The following is a 14,705-nucleotide window of genomic DNA, read 5'->3' on the forward strand; positions in this document are numbered from 1 at the left end:
AGGGGTTGGCGGACTGGCCAGCTTGGGAAGACGGGCCACGGTTTTAAGAGTTTATCGAGGGGCCAGCAGGTGGAGTAGTGGGTCAGGCACTGGACTCCCACATGATTGATTGTGGTTCGAGTCCCAGACCCCACAGCTTGAAACTCATGCCTGACACGTGTGCATTCCCAAAAATCCCAAGAGGAGAATGGAGGAGAAGGGGTTGCAGTGTGGCTATCCCCCCGGGGGGGATTTCTTGCTTTCTGTCTCTCTCTCTCTCTTGTGAGCACATGCACCCTAGAGCAAAAAATCTAAAAAAAAAAAAAAAGTTTATTGATTTCTTCCATGGGTGAGACAGAGAGAGACAGAGACAGCAGCCCTGGTAGGGTGCGGACACTGCGATGCACCCCTAGCTGCAGCCAGCCTGAGTACGCTGCCCTTTCTTGTCCCTTTCGTGTCCCATCATATACTCTGTTGCGATGCAAAAAGCCTCCTGAGATAGTTCTCCAAAGCAACCCCCCTGTTAGGACCCTATCACCTGTCACCTGGACGATCACCGCTGCTGTCACCCAGTAATGCCCCATAGCTCATGCTCCACTTAGCCTGGTCCCCAAGCCCCAGTCAATCCTGTCACTCCCCTGCTCGAAACTCCTGTGGGCACGGTGCCCTGCCCCAGCTTGGCCCGTGGGCCCTCACTGTCCGAATACCATCTCTTAACACTCCAGCCGCTCTGACTGTCCTGCCCAATCCCACCAGCTTTCTTCTCCTACAGGGCGCATGCATGAGAGAGAGAGGGAGAGAGAGGGAAAGAAAAATCCCTCCGCAGGAGGGAGGGCGAGGGGCCTCTTCTGTCCTCCTCTCGGGATTTTGGGCACACACACACACATACACACCCAGCATGTGTTTCAAGCTACCATGGCCAGGACTCGAACTGCAGCTGGCCATGTGGGACCCAGTGCCTCAGCCCCTCACCCCTCCCGTCGCAGCTATGTCCAGCCCGCATTGCAGAGCTCCCTGCTAAGTCCGGTCTTCCCATCAAGGCTCCTCGTCAACTTGACCTCCTCCACGAAGCCCGCTCTGAACAAGTCCGGAGGCCATGGCAGGTGTGTTGGAACCACGGACAGGGCCCTGTGCCTGCACTTGCTCCACACTTCAGTCCGAGACCAGGCCCCTCCGATGTCACCTCCTTGATGACAGGTCACAGGCCACATGCTCTCATCTCCATCCGCAGCATCATCACACACTTGCTGGGTGCCCCCAGGCCTGGACGTGCTTCACGTCCACCCTTCGAGGCCCCCCTTACTCTCCTGAGTGACCAGAGATTCTTCTAAGGACTTCACAGGCAGGGAAACTGCACCCCAGTCCACCTGCCCAGGGCTCAGTGTGAGACGTAAATGTGGCTTTGTAACGACAGCGCCGGGGCCAGGTTTCGGGCAGCCCCTTGGCCTCCCTGCCCCGCCTCTCCCACCTCCATTCGAACCCTCCACAGGCTGACTCCACTCGGGTCTGAGTTGACCCCTTTACCACACATAGCACTGGCCAGTCTCCATCTGTTTCCCAGCCAGGGAACCGGCTCGCTGTTGGTGAACAGCCTCCAGCCTCATCCCGTGTTTTGCTGGTGCCCACGTCCTCTCCCCTGCACCTGGCCACTCCTGAGCTCGGGCAATGGCCCAGTGTTGACATCATCTGAATTCTGGGTCCCAGAGCGGGAGCCCTGGCGGGGGGTCTGGCCTAGAAACCCGAGCGCTCACGTACCCGAGTGCGTCCTGTGCTGCACGGCCCCGTTCATCCAGCGTGGGGCCCAGAGGGGCGCAGTGGGAAACATGGTGCTCTGCAAGGCTGACCACGTGGGCGGGCTGCCAGGTGGCGTCCCGTGACCTCTGGCACGTGTGTGCCCGTGACCCGGGCTGACTGCAGGTAGGGCTGGATCAGTGTCAGGAACCTGTCAGGGGTGCCGTCTCTCCCTCTCACCCACTGATGAAATCAATAAACTTAAGAAGAATCAGCCCGTCTTCCCAAGCTGGCCAGACCGCGGCCACCCGGCCCCTGGCCCCTCCTGGTAGGACAGAGGGCCTTTCAGCTTTGGCTGCCACCATAGCCACCTCCTGGGAGGGGCTGCTTTTCCAAACTTTTGATCCTGCGGTGGAAGAAGCCTGCAGGCTAGTGAGGGGTCCCGGGCCTACGTGTGGGGGCGTGTGTGCTTGTGGCATGGAGGTCACTGGACCACTGTGACTTGTGTCCCCACCTTGGGTACACAGGTTAACCACCTAAAAATAGCCGAAGACAGAGGGCCCTTGCCACAAACATATCTGTGTAGCAGCTTGTGTGTGTGTGAGTGCGCTTGTGTTGTGAGTGTGCCTGTGCTCAGGTGTGCGCCTGTGTACACGCTAGGGGGTACGTGCCTGTGTGTGCCTGTGCTCGGGTGTACACACGTGTGTGCATGTGCTCAGGTGTATGCATTGTGTATACTGTTCAAATGTATGCTTGTGTGTGTGCATGTGTACACGCTAGGGTGTACGTGTGTGTGCCTGTGCTCGGGTGTACACACGTGTGTGCATGTGCTCAGGTGTATGCATTGTGTATACTGTTCAAATGTATGCCTGTGTGTGTGCATGTGTGCATGCTAGGGTGTACGTGTGTGCCTGTGCTCGGGTGTACACACGTGTGCATGTGCTCAGGTGTACACACGTGTGTGCATGTGATCAGGTGTATGCATTGTGTATACTGTTCAAATGTATGCCTGTGTGTGTGTGCATGTGTACACACTAGGGTGTACGTGTGTGCCTGTGCTCGGGTGTACACACGTGTGCATGTGCTCAGGTGTACACTTGTGTGTGTGCCAGTGCTCAGGTGTACACTTACGTGTGTGTGTCCCAGTGCTCAGGTGTACACTTGTGTGTGCATGTGCGCAGGTGCATGCTCCTGTGTGTGTGCACTCGTGTTCTGGCGGGTCACTTATAATTCCGCACCTCAGACGAGGGCTTCTTGCTTTCATTGCTCTGCCTCGCTGTTCCATCAGAAGGGCCACTGATTACTTTATAGGTCTTTCAGCTTTTCCTCTGCTTCACTGAGCTCCCCCAAGTTTGGTCCTCCAGTGACTATTCCCTTTACCTCGTGCTGCGTAGAGAAGAGTGGCAGATGAGGGATTCGGAAGCCAGGGCCTAATCGCTGGCTCTGAGGCACCGTGGACCTGTTTCCCCGGTGGGGGTCTCCAGAGCAGCGGTGTCTGGGAGGTGGAATGCCAAAGTAATGCCGTCACTACGAAGCTGGGGCTAGGCCACCGAGCCTCCGGATTCCTTTCCTTAATGCTCGGTCAGTCCTCTGTGACTCCCTGCCTCCTTGCCTCCTCTGTCAAGTGGGGCTGAGTTAGGAGGAGGCGGAGGGCTGCTGACAGTCATTATCCTCTTCACTGAGCGTCTGGGGCCCGGGGTGCCAGGCTGGTTTCCTTCCCTCCGGCTCACCCCAGTCATCTTGTCTCCTTTTCTGTTTAAGGCGTTTCATAGGTCACAGGTTAGAGGGTCTGGCCCCCCCAAACAACAAAATGAGTTCCTTTCTGCCTTGGGCTAGGTGTGCTCTGGAACCCGGAAAATGACAGCTCGTCCTCTCCCTGCCTACCCCTCACCTCCTCAGACCGCAAGTGTCAGAGAAGGTCCGCTTTGGCTAAAGCGCCCTCTGCTGGCCACTGGCAAAGGCCTCAGACAGGGGCAGCAAATTGATGGGGACAGAAAGCTTTCTTTCTACAATTTATTTTTAGGTTATTCTTCCCATAGGGTATGTGCACTGGCTAGAAACATGAGAGAAAGAGAAAGTGAGAAATCATTCCCCAGGGGAGAGGGCCACTTCAAAATCCCTTCTCCATTCTCCTCTGGGGATTTGAGGATGCCCGCACACGTGCCCCAGTGTGGTTTTCACGTCATCGGGTCTGGGACTTGAACCACGCAGTTGGCCACGAGGGACGCAGCCACTGTAACTAGGAAGCCACGTGGGGAAGGGAGACTTCTTCCCTGCGCAGAGCCCAAGTGCGGCTTACCCTGCTCTCCAAATGGCCAGCCTGAGAGCAGGTTCCCATGGGGCAGAAATGCTAAGACGGGGCAAGCTGCCACAGTAGGCCGCCCGCCCCGACGGTGTGAGAAACAGCAAGAGGGAGGAAAGCTCGGCCGTGCAGGACGCGCCTGAGCAAGGCGGGACTGGGAGCCCAGGGCTGGTGGTTTCTTAGGAGGTAGTAATGGGGTGGGGGGCACTGCACCATGTGGGGCCTCGACTCAGTGAGTCCATCAGCCCTAGGCACCAGAAGGGGTGCTGCACAGCCTCGTTCTGACTGCAAAACCCTCTCTGCCAGTGCCTGAGGTGGACCTTCGCCCCACCTGCAGATGCACTGGCGGGCACTTGCCATGCCCCATGGGAGCAGCAAAAGGACTCAGGTTGGAGCCGGAGACTGAGTGGCACTGCTGGAAGGGGTGAGGCGGGGGCACCCCCGCCCCTTGACAGTGTAGGATGCTCTTGGGGCCAGTCTACACAACAGACCGTGGAGTAAGGGACCTGGGGCCATGGCAGTGGACACCTCTGGATCCTCTGGGGCTTTCTGGGGGTGGGGGTATAGGAAGGGGAAGAAGGGGAAGGGGAAGCGCCGCAGCAGATCACGGGTAATCGCTTTATTCTCGCCCCTTGACAGTGTAGGATGCTCTTGGGGCCAGTCTACACAACAGACCGTGGAGTAAGGGACCTGGGGCCATGGCAGTGGACACCTCTGGATCCTCTGGGGCTTTCTGGGGGTGGGGGTATAGGAAGGGGAAGAAGGGGAAGGGGAAGCGCCGCAGCAGATCACGGGTAATCGCTTTATTGCATCGTAGAGAACGCCATGGAGCACACAGATTACATGCAGCGGAGTCCACTGTACAGGCCCGCGGCCGCTCCACGGAGGGCTGGCAGGCAGGTTACACGCCCCGCAGTGTCTGGCGGGGGAGCCCTGGAGCCCCCAGCCCCCACACTGAGCTCCTCTGGCTCCTCCTGAGACTGAGGGAGGGCAAGGGACTCACCCAGGCTCTGTGCAGTGCCCAGGAGACTGGAGGCGGGAGGCAGTGTGGGTGAGGTGAGAAAGGAGGGAGAGTGAGTGAAAGAAGCAGATGGCAGAGTAAGACAAAAAGCAGGCCTCAGCGTAGACAGAAGTCAGCAGAGACAGAATCTAATACCCTCTTTCCTGTCCCATCTTCCCCTCAGATTGGAACCTTTTGGAAGGTTCCAACAGTTTGGTGACGTGCAGGGGTGACCCGTTCCAGTTCTGCTTTCCTGACACCCTTTCTCCCCCAGAACACACTCCTGGGAGCCCCTGTCCCTGCAGTGTCTAGAAGGTGGCCTTGGTGCTGGAAGCAGCAGTGAGGCCTGGGGGTGGAGCGGGGCTGAGGAGGCAGGAGGGGCAGCGTTCCAGACCCAGGACTTGCCCTGGCTGAGGCAGGCGGGTGCCTGTCGGGCTGAGGGGTGTCAGGACCCATCTTCGTAAGCACTGGAGGGCCTCCTCCTCTCTTTCCTGCCCACTGTCCCAGGTCCCATTTGCTAGGTTTGAATAATCCCTTTCCAACCCGACCATCAGTAACACGGTCACAGCCCACACGCTTGCCACACGGATGTCACGCGCTAACAGCCTACCACAAGCGTCAGGATGCCACGCCACACATGTGCACAAGTACACACACACACGCCTGTCCAGGTACCCCCACGAGGACCAGGCCGGCCGCCCCAGGAGCACCTGACCAGGGCTGTCACCAAGGCTGGGGACGAGGTGCAGGAGCCCTGCAGGAGAGCTCCGCCTGACCCCTCGCTGGGGACACCCACAGGAACTTGGCCTTGGCACTGCGAGAACCAGAGCAAGGGGCCGGGACTCTGGAGAGACGGAATGATGGAGGGAAGGGGTTCCAGAGGAGGAGGGGGCGGGCGAGGTGCAGAGGAGCCGCAGAAAGGCCCTGCCCATAGGCTGAAGGACAGGCCCTGGCAGAAACCAGCCCGCTGGGACCCACTGGCCGGCAGGCGCCCCCGCCCTCCCGCGCCTTGGCGACACACGCATGGCCCTGTGAATAGAGGACGTTTAATATTTCTGTGCTGGTCGAACGGAACACAGGTGGGGAGGACATGGGGAGGGGCCGAGGGCCCCCTGCCTCTCAGGAAGGGTGGCTTGTGAAGGTGCAGGGGTCTCTTGGGAGATATCCAAGGAGTCTTCTCAGCAAAGGGGCAGGCCAGGGGTGTTAGGAGCATCCAGCACACCCGGTCCTTGGCCTTAAGTCAGGGTCCCCCATAGGGGGTCTGTGGAGTCTCGGTTTTTCCAGCCGTTCTGCTGGAACCCACACTCCCAGCTCGATGGGGGACTTGGTCCTAGAGGGGGGCAGCAGCCCAGGGTTGGGACAAGGGTGCCTACTGCCCAAGGGGACGAGAGCCTCCCCACCCCGCCCTCTCGCCTCTCCCCAGGCTGGGGGAGCAGAGGAGAGGTGAGCAGAGCCCCCAGCCTCCACTGAGTCCCAGGGTCCTCCGAGTGGGGTGGAGTGCAGTGGAGCAGGGTGGAGGGCAGGGTCTTGGCCACCAACAGACACTGTAAACTTTGGTTTAAAACAATAACTTAAGTGGAGGGAGGGCTTCCAGCCTGGGGCCAAGATAGGGGGCTGGCAGAGCTGGGGGTTCAGGAGGCGACAAAGGAAGAAGCCAACAAAAAGTTTTGGTTTTTGCTTCCGGCATAAGAAAGGTCTTTGGTCATCCGTGTAACTGGGGGACAGGGAAGGGGTGCTGCGGGACAGGGAGAGGATCGCAGGGGAACCTGCAGGCTGGGGGTGCCTGGAAGCCGGGTTCCAGCCTCCCCTGCCCCCTGTGCCCTGGACGCTTCCTGGCAGTCCAGGCACTGCCTCTGGACCTGGCTGGGCCTCACTGCGAGAGTCTGCCTGGTACGGGGCTGTGTGGGTGCGGCCACCACTGGCACCCCCCCCTCTCTTGGGGGCGGCTGGAGGAGCACCCAGCAGATGAGAGCAAGGAGGCCCAGTTCAGCCCGGTCCTGCTCACAGGGACCCCCACAGAGCACACTGGACTGGCCCTGACAGCCAGGGGGCTGGTTTCCTCTGGGATGGTCTGAAACTTCGCTCCCCACCCAAGGCTGGGCCGGGGTAGTTGGGGTGCAGAGTTATTTCTTCACAGTACGGAAAAGAAGGTGGAAGGGAGCACACGGGGGCGGGGTGGGAGCCTCTGGCCAGGAACATGCCAGAGCCTGGGCGCTTGAGGGTGACTGGGCCCCGCCTGCGGGTCTCCATGGCGATGAGGGGCCGAGGGAGCTGGTGGGGGGGAGGGCCCTGCTGCTGCTGGTGGTTGGGGAGGCATATTCAGATGTGGGGGAGGGTCTGAGGAGGGGTCTGGGCCCTCTGTGTCCTCACCTGTCCCAGACCAGGGGTCCTGTGTCCCTTAGGGGCGAGACCGCCCTGCCCCCGTGTTTGTCAGTCAGGTCACACTGGGAGGCTGGCCCAGGCCTCCCCCAGCTGAGTCCAGGAAGTGCCTTGAGGTCTTGGGGGGGCTGTGGAGCAGGGGTGGGTGGGGCCTGGGGCCTGGTAGGGGGGGGGCTCACCCCTGCCCTGCCTGTCCCCAGAAGCCCTTAGGACAGCTCCTCTCCTGGCAGCTCTTCCTCCAGGTCCCTGTCTTCCGGAGGCCCCATGGTGCTGGGGTTGGGGACCCCAAGGGGCCCGGGCTGCCTGTCTTCCTCTGCCTCTGCCGGCTCCTCTTTCACCTGCACCTGGTGGCTGGGACAGAGGGCAACGGTGGGCACCCGGGCGTCCCTCCATCCCCTCTGCCCCCAGACCTCCTCCAGAAGGCAAAGATGGGCACCCAGGGCATCCCCCAATGCCCTCTGAACCCCAGAACTCCTCCGGAAGGCAAGAGCGATGTCCAGCCTCATTCCCTCTGTCCCCTAGATCTCATCTAAAACTCAGCAAAGGGTCAGGCCCCTTGCTCAGATCCCACCATCCCTGAGCTCCGCTCTCCCAGGGCTCTCTTTAAATAGAGGGCTTGGGACAGACACTCTGGGGGTGGAGAGCAGCAAGGACAGAGCTGGGGAGGGAGGGAGGGAAAAGAGCTGAGAAGGGAAATGAAAGGAATGGGGAGAAAGAGAGGGTGGCAGGAAGAGATGGGGCTGTGATGGGGGGAGGGGGAGAGGAGGCCCAGGGCGGCCCAGTGGGGTGCTCACCTGTACTGGGGCGGGGAGAGACGAGGGGGGCTGCTGCTGCCGTTGCTGGGCAGTGGCTCCACGGGGGCACCCACGTCGTCATGGCTGAGGGGCAGGAGGCTGCTGGCGGAGCCAGGGTTCAGCATGCCAGGGCTGTTGAGGAGGGGGAAGCTGCTCTCGGCCAGGGCAGCCTGGGGGGCGGGGAGGTTGCGCCCGGTCAGGGGGCTCTGGTCACGTGTCCCTGGAGAGCCTCCCATGCCTGTGTGCTGGCCTTGGCCTCCCTCAGGCCCCAATGTAGCCTTGGGGACACAGCCCCCCTCCCTAGCCAGAACTCTGACCCTCTCCTAAGCTCAGCTTTCCTGGGAACTTGGGCCCCGCCCCTCCCCTCTCCTGGGCTAGGGTGAGGGACTGGGTGGTTATGCCAACCCCTCTGCCCGCCCCACCCCATCCAAACCAAGCATTGGGGGGCGCTGAGGTGGGGAAGAAGGTTGGGATTTCAGACACCCAGAGTGGTCTTCACTCTCCTCCCACCCCCCCCTGCATCCAAGGGGCCTCTGCAGGGCAGGGGAGCAAGGGGTGAGGCGTGGGGGCTCTGGGGCCCAGTCACCTGGTAGCTGGCATTAAGTGCTCCATAGCTGAGGCCGGAGATCATGTTCTTCACCAGGGTGGGGCTCCTGCAGGACAGAGGGGCCTGGGGCTCAGCCCTCTCCCAGTCACGTCGCCTGGCCCTGGCCGAGGGCTGAGCCCTGGTGCGTGGGAGCCAGCTCCCTCCCAACGCCTGCCTTCTCATCACGCCCCAGCCCGTTCTGCTGCTCGGCAAGGCCCGAGCCACGGCCTCAGTAACACCCAGTAACACCGTGCCTGCACCTCCTCACCTCCCGGCTGCCCTGAAATCGGACACGGACACGTGGTGAGCCAGGTGCTCGGCCGGTGGCCGTCCTCTGCAGCAGGCCCTTCTGCCCTGGGAAGTGTGGGGGAGGTGGACCGGCAAAGCCCTGGCTCGAGGCAGTGCCCTCCATAATGACCTCATGTACACAGCCTCTGAGAGCTTGGGGACACGGCCCAGAGTCACACGGCTGAGGAGCAGCGGGGTGCAACCAGAACCCAGGCTGAGTCCACGCTGGTAACGAGACGTGAGAACAGCGAGGGTGGAAACTGGCCTTAGGGCTGCTCAGGACCGGAGGCCTCTTGGACAGGGACGGGCACCCTGCAGAGAGCCATCTAACTGGCATCAGACCTCTCTTTCAGCCCATGGGCCTCTGACTCAGAGTCCAGGCAAGAGGGTGGCTGGGGCAGGGAGGAAGCCCAGTCTAAAAAGTTTTGTCTAAAAAGCCGTGTGGTAGAGTGGGCAGAGATGAGCGGGTCCGAGATCTGGCCCTCACTTGGCCCTGCCATACTGGCAGGTGGCTTCCCACCAACCCCTGGCCCTCTGAGCCTCCTTGTAAGCCAGAGGCTGGCCGGTGGGTGCTGTGGCCCGTGGCTCACAGGCTGCCCTGCCGGCTCCCAGCTCTGGCCAGGGCTGCTGCAGGCCTGTCCCCCCTGGTGCCAGGTACCCCTTGTCTCCTACCCCCAGTCCCAAGTAAAGGCAGAACAAGACGTATGCATTGGACTGGACTTGGGCCTCTGGTCCCCGCACTGGGCTCCTCGCCCTGGGGAGGATGGAGTGCACCAGGGCTCCCCGGCCGCCTGGCTCGGTCTGGGCCTGCATACCCGGTCATCTTTGGCGGTCTCCGCTTCTGATACTCCCGCTCGTCCACGGTCCACACGGCGCCCTTGACGTTCTCCACGCGCACGAAGCACTTGTGCAAGCTGAGGTTGTGGCGGACGGCGTTCTGGGGGGCGCGGGGGGGCAGATGCTCAGAGGCGGCCCCTGGGCCTCCTCCCACGGGACAGGTAAGCACACAGGGCAACACCCCCCTTCCCCAGCCCAGCAGGAGCCGGGTGCTGGGCTGCAGGGACCCAGTGCAGGAAGGCAGCCCCTGTCCTGCCCTTGGGGCCAGGGGCTCCCCGCTCCCTCACTCCCCACAGCCCAGTTTGTAAAATCTGCTTCCCTTTTCCTGCTGCACTTTGGGAAAGTCTCTCCGCCTAGATGCTACCAAGCTAATAACTTTGCTTTCTCATCACCATTAACCAAAGACACACAGAGCCGCTACTAGGGCTTCTGACCGGCACGAGGTATTTGGGCCCTGGCAGCTCCGTGAGCCTGGACACCTTATCTCAGGCACACACAGAATTTCCTGGAAGCTTTTAGAAGTTCACTGTGCCTCAGCAGCCGGAGGGGTCTGGGAGACATGGCAGACAGCTCACGGACCGAGAGCACACGTAGGGGTAGGGGCCGGACAGACTTGTGACAGAAGTAGCCGGGACAAAGGAGAGTGTGGCGGAAGAGGATCGAGTGGCGAGGTCACTTTGCCGCTCCCACCTCCTCCTGGCAGGATGGCTTCAGGAATTGAGGTCATCTGGTTTGTAGGACACTAGGGTGAGGGAGGGGCGTGTGGCCCCATTCCTCCCCGGGGAGCCTGGGCTAGGGCCCTGAGCCACGTGCCACCCCTCCCCCAGGTCCCTCCGTCCTCCCCACCCTGAGCCCCAGCCAGCGCCATCCCTGTCCCCGTTACCTGTCCTCCCTCAGCCTCCCCCGCCACGTCCCCACCCTTGTCTCCTCTTTACATTTCTAAATGGGGAAGGAGGCGGGCAGGGCGGGCAGCCCATGCCCCTGGAGATCCTCTCTCCCTCTCTCCCTTCCAACTCTTGCCACTTGCAACTGGCCCGATTTCATTACCAATTTTAATTTGCCTCTAATTAAATCCTGTGTATTTTTCCGACTCGCTTGCTAATCCACGAGGGAGGCGGGCGGCTGGAGTGGGATCTCTTGGAGCGATAATTACAAAGGGCCTAATCACGCCGGGGCTCCTGCCTCGGAATAAATTTGCCCGCATTACGGGGCTCCGATCCTCCGCTTTGCAAATGAGAATGACCCCAATTTCCGAGGATGGCCTCACCGGGGCTTTTTTCCCTCATTTCGAAGCCTGATTCGTGATGAGAGACTAATTCGTTACGCTGAAACATTAACGGCAATTTAAGGGGTCTGTCGGGGGCTGCGTAAACAAAAGGACCGGCCCACAACACGGGCCCTGGGAGGGGTGGACACAGGGGAGGGCCGGCGAGGACCATCGGCGTGGCAGATGGCACTCTGTCCCCGGATGAACGGCAGCTGGCCTGGCCCTCACCCGTCCCCAACCCCTGTGTCCTGGTCTGAGATGGACAGGATCTCGTGGAGGTAGCCAGAAAGCAAAAGACGACAGCAAGAAGAAACCAAAATAGTTTAGGAGAGAGAGAAGGGACCTCAGGAGGCAGACAAATGGGGGGAAAGTCGAGATGGAAAGGAAACAGAGTTGGGTGTCCACAGGGCAGACCTCCCAAGTGACGTGAATGAAGCTTGGCTGAGAAAAAAATCTGAAGGTCAAAGCGGACCCCAAGCTGAGATGGACACCATGCCCTCAGAAGGGCACAGGCCGTGCCCCCAGGAGGCGGCGGCAGCAGGAGACCACCGCTGTGCCCTTCCCAGCCCAGGGAGTCTAACTGTCACCCACACTGGCAGAGGAAGATGACGGCGACGATCGGGAGGGGAGCCGTGCCACAGACATGACCGAGGCTGCACAAACGGTCACAGGTGGCAGGGTTGGGATGGGGTGGAGGTGGGGGACACTGAGTGGCTTAACAAAGTCACCAAAACCAGCTGGCCCTGGCCTTCAGGGAGGAGTAGGAGACTGCAGAGGGGCAGGGCGGATTGGAGAGGAGAGGGGAGGACGGGAAGTGGGCGCGCAGCCCTGGGCTCCCAAGGAGGAGGCAGTCTTGGGGAAACAGGCTCTGCACAGCCTCCCCTACAGGCAAAGGATGCATGCAGTGCTCAACGCAAGCTGACCATCGTCACGAGGCCTTACGACTGTATAGGATGCTATCATTTATCAGACCTGGCATCGGAACTGGCCTGGGGGTTGGAGACTGGACCAGGTGGCCCTAAGCAGGCCCTGCTGGCTCAGGAAGAGGGCAGGACTGTGGTTGGCAGGAAATGACATCATTCACAGCCAATCAGAACAGCTGTCCTAGCCTGACAGCCCTTCCCCAAGCTTTGGGCCTGGGGATACAGGGAGTCATAGCAGCAGTTCCTCCTCTAGCACTTGGCACAGCTCCAGGACAGAGAAGGCTGGGCCCTGCAGGATCCCACTCTGCTCTGGGTGCTCAGGAGCAGCTGGGAAACACTTGTTGAACTTGGTGCGCGGTAGGTGGAAGCCTTTTTAACTGCAGTTCCTGCAATGGCCAGCAGAGGGACTCAAGAGCCAGGGATCTGATTAAGGACCGAGCTAGAGGCCTAAACTCTCCCCAGGGGCCATGGCTCCTTCCCCCTTCCTCCCACCCCTCACCCAATTTAGATATCGCCTGCCCATCCTGCTGTGTGGCACACAAATACACATGTGTGTGTGCATACACGCACCTCAGCTACAGAAAGATAAATGGCTTAGGGCTCCAGTCCACGTCTCGTGCCCCATTTTTCTAGGGTCCCCCTCTTGCCTGCCTCTGGTCTCTCAGGAAAACTCAATGGCTGAGGGTACTGAAATGACTAATTGGATGGAGACAATTATCTTCCTGCCACTAACGGCAGAGCTTGAGGAGAGGATGTGAGGGCCTGTGTTTGTGGCCCAATGGAAGGTCCACGGCTCTGGGTCCGTCCCGCCTGCAGGCCCCCAGCACCCTGGGGGTCACAGTATGTGCCTTCAGCAAAGGTGTCCAGACCCTCAGGGTCTCTGTAAATTCTGCCGAGGCCTTACCAAGCTCGGGCATGACTGATTCCTGAAGGCCCTACTTCATGTGGCTGGAGTCTTTGGGGCACATGGGGAAACAGTCCAGAGAAGAGGATTTCTTCTCAGAAAAAGGGGGGCAAGAGGCTAGAAGGAAGAGGCCATTAAAAGGCAGTCACAGAGGGGCTGGCAGGTGGTGTGGTGGTTAAAGGGGCTGGATTTCCACATGGCTGATTGCAGTTCGAGTCCCAAACCTGGTGGCTTGCTTTCTCACTTTCCCTTTCTCTCTCTCTCTGGTCAAATAAAAAATAATTAATAACAAATGGAGTTAAATAATTCTTTAAAAATAAAGACAAGACAGGCAGTCACAGAACAGTGCACGGCACCTGCTATGGTGGGAGCAGGGGGCACATGCCTCGCCTGGGCCCTGGAGGGTCATGTGTGTAGAACGAACCATGTAGGTTCGTGCAGGGGACTGATTGTAGGCAGGCTTGGTGTCCACGGGATGTGGGGATGTCCCTGGTGACTGGGGCCCAGAAGCAGGGGGAGGGCCATTGCTCACCTTCCAGGTGGCAGTGTTTCTGCGGAAATAGGCGAACATCCTGGTGAACCAGTTGTAGATCTCATTCAGGGTCAGCTGCCTGTCGGGGGTTTCCAGGATGGCCTGTAGGCAAGGAAGGACTGAAGGGACCTCGCTCTACGCCTCAGTCACAGCCCTGTGTCCTCTCCCCCAGGCTGCTCCCTGTGCCTGGCCCCTAACGCACCCTAAAAGCAGAGGGACCCACTGCAGAAATGTGTGGGCAAGAGAAGGGGTGCTGTGGGTGCCCTGAGAGGCCAGAGCCCAGCCCAGCTAGAGGGAGCCTCCGTGGGCTGTGCCTCAGGCAAGCACGTGAGCTGCTTCTGGAGGGGCAGCGGCTTCAAGTGCTCCGCCCTGGATAGCGCAGTGCTCTTGAGACGTCCATGGGCTGGGACCGCTTGGAATTTATCCTGATTTTGGCAAAGGGCACCCTCAGCGTGGGATGTGTGTGCATGCCCGGTGGGGGCGCAGCAGAGATCGGATGTGTCTGTAAATACATGCTCACACGTGACTGTGAATACTACGTGAGTTAAGGAGGGTTAGACTGGAGGGAGCAGAGCTGTGTGTACGAGTGACCGAGTGAGAGGAAAGAGCAGGCTACGAGTGCGGGAGCAGGTGGGTGTGAGTAGAGGACTCCGAGTACTGTCCCCAGACACAGCCCTGTGAGCAGGGGCCCACTGAGCTGGGTCTGCAGGAGACCCGGACAGCTGAAAAGGGAGACGCGGGTGCAAGAGGGCGGGGACGGCGTGGGGGGAGGCTCTATCCTGCCCCAGGGCCCTGCTGGGGCCGGACCTGGAGCTGGGTGCAGGCTGGGTGCTGGCCACGCTCCTCTGTTCCGTGCTCACCTGGCGGATGAGGGAGGCGTAGGTGAAGGGGGGCCTGACGTCGGCGTTCTTGTAGAACTCATGATTCTGGGCCAGCTCTGAGGGAGACAGGCAGGGCATGAAGTAGATGAATGGGGAGGCCCTGCCTAGGGAAAAAGCCCCTTCCCACGGCCACCCAGTAGCCCCAGCCTGCCCTCACCTGAGGAGATGGGGGAGCAGAACTTGTCACTGCTTCTCCGTCGGGCAGGGCCCCCGCTGTGCAGGGAGGCAGAGCCCAGGCCGGGGGGCCGTAGGGGGGTGACAGGGGCAGCGGCCGAGGTGGGGGGGTGAAGGAGACCATCTGG

General features: G+C 60.4%; 1 protein-coding gene across 1 annotated transcript in view; it reads right to left on the reverse strand.

Moving 5' to 3' along the window:
• Positions 1-6,039: 6,039 nt before the first annotated feature.
• Positions 6,040-14,705, reverse strand: part of FOXP4 (forkhead box P4) — a gene marked incomplete in the record, with an annotated part of 45,167 nt that continues 36,501 nt past the window's right edge. Inside the window, 7 exon segments of the mRNA XM_027771915.1 lie at positions 6,040-7,742; positions 8,186-8,355; positions 8,772-8,838; positions 9,875-9,996; positions 13,523-13,624; positions 14,383-14,459; positions 14,561-14,690. Of these exon segments, the coding sequence (XP_027627716.1) occupies positions 7,598-7,742; positions 8,186-8,355; positions 8,772-8,838; positions 9,875-9,996; positions 13,523-13,624; positions 14,383-14,459; positions 14,561-14,690 (813 nt within the window).

This window comes from Tupaia chinensis, unplaced genomic scaffold (assembly GCF_000334495.1).
Source record: "Tupaia chinensis unplaced genomic scaffold, TupChi_1.0 Scaffold000238_1, whole genome shotgun sequence".
Lineage (NCBI taxonomy): Eukaryota > Metazoa > Chordata > Mammalia > Scandentia > Tupaiidae > Tupaia > Tupaia belangeri.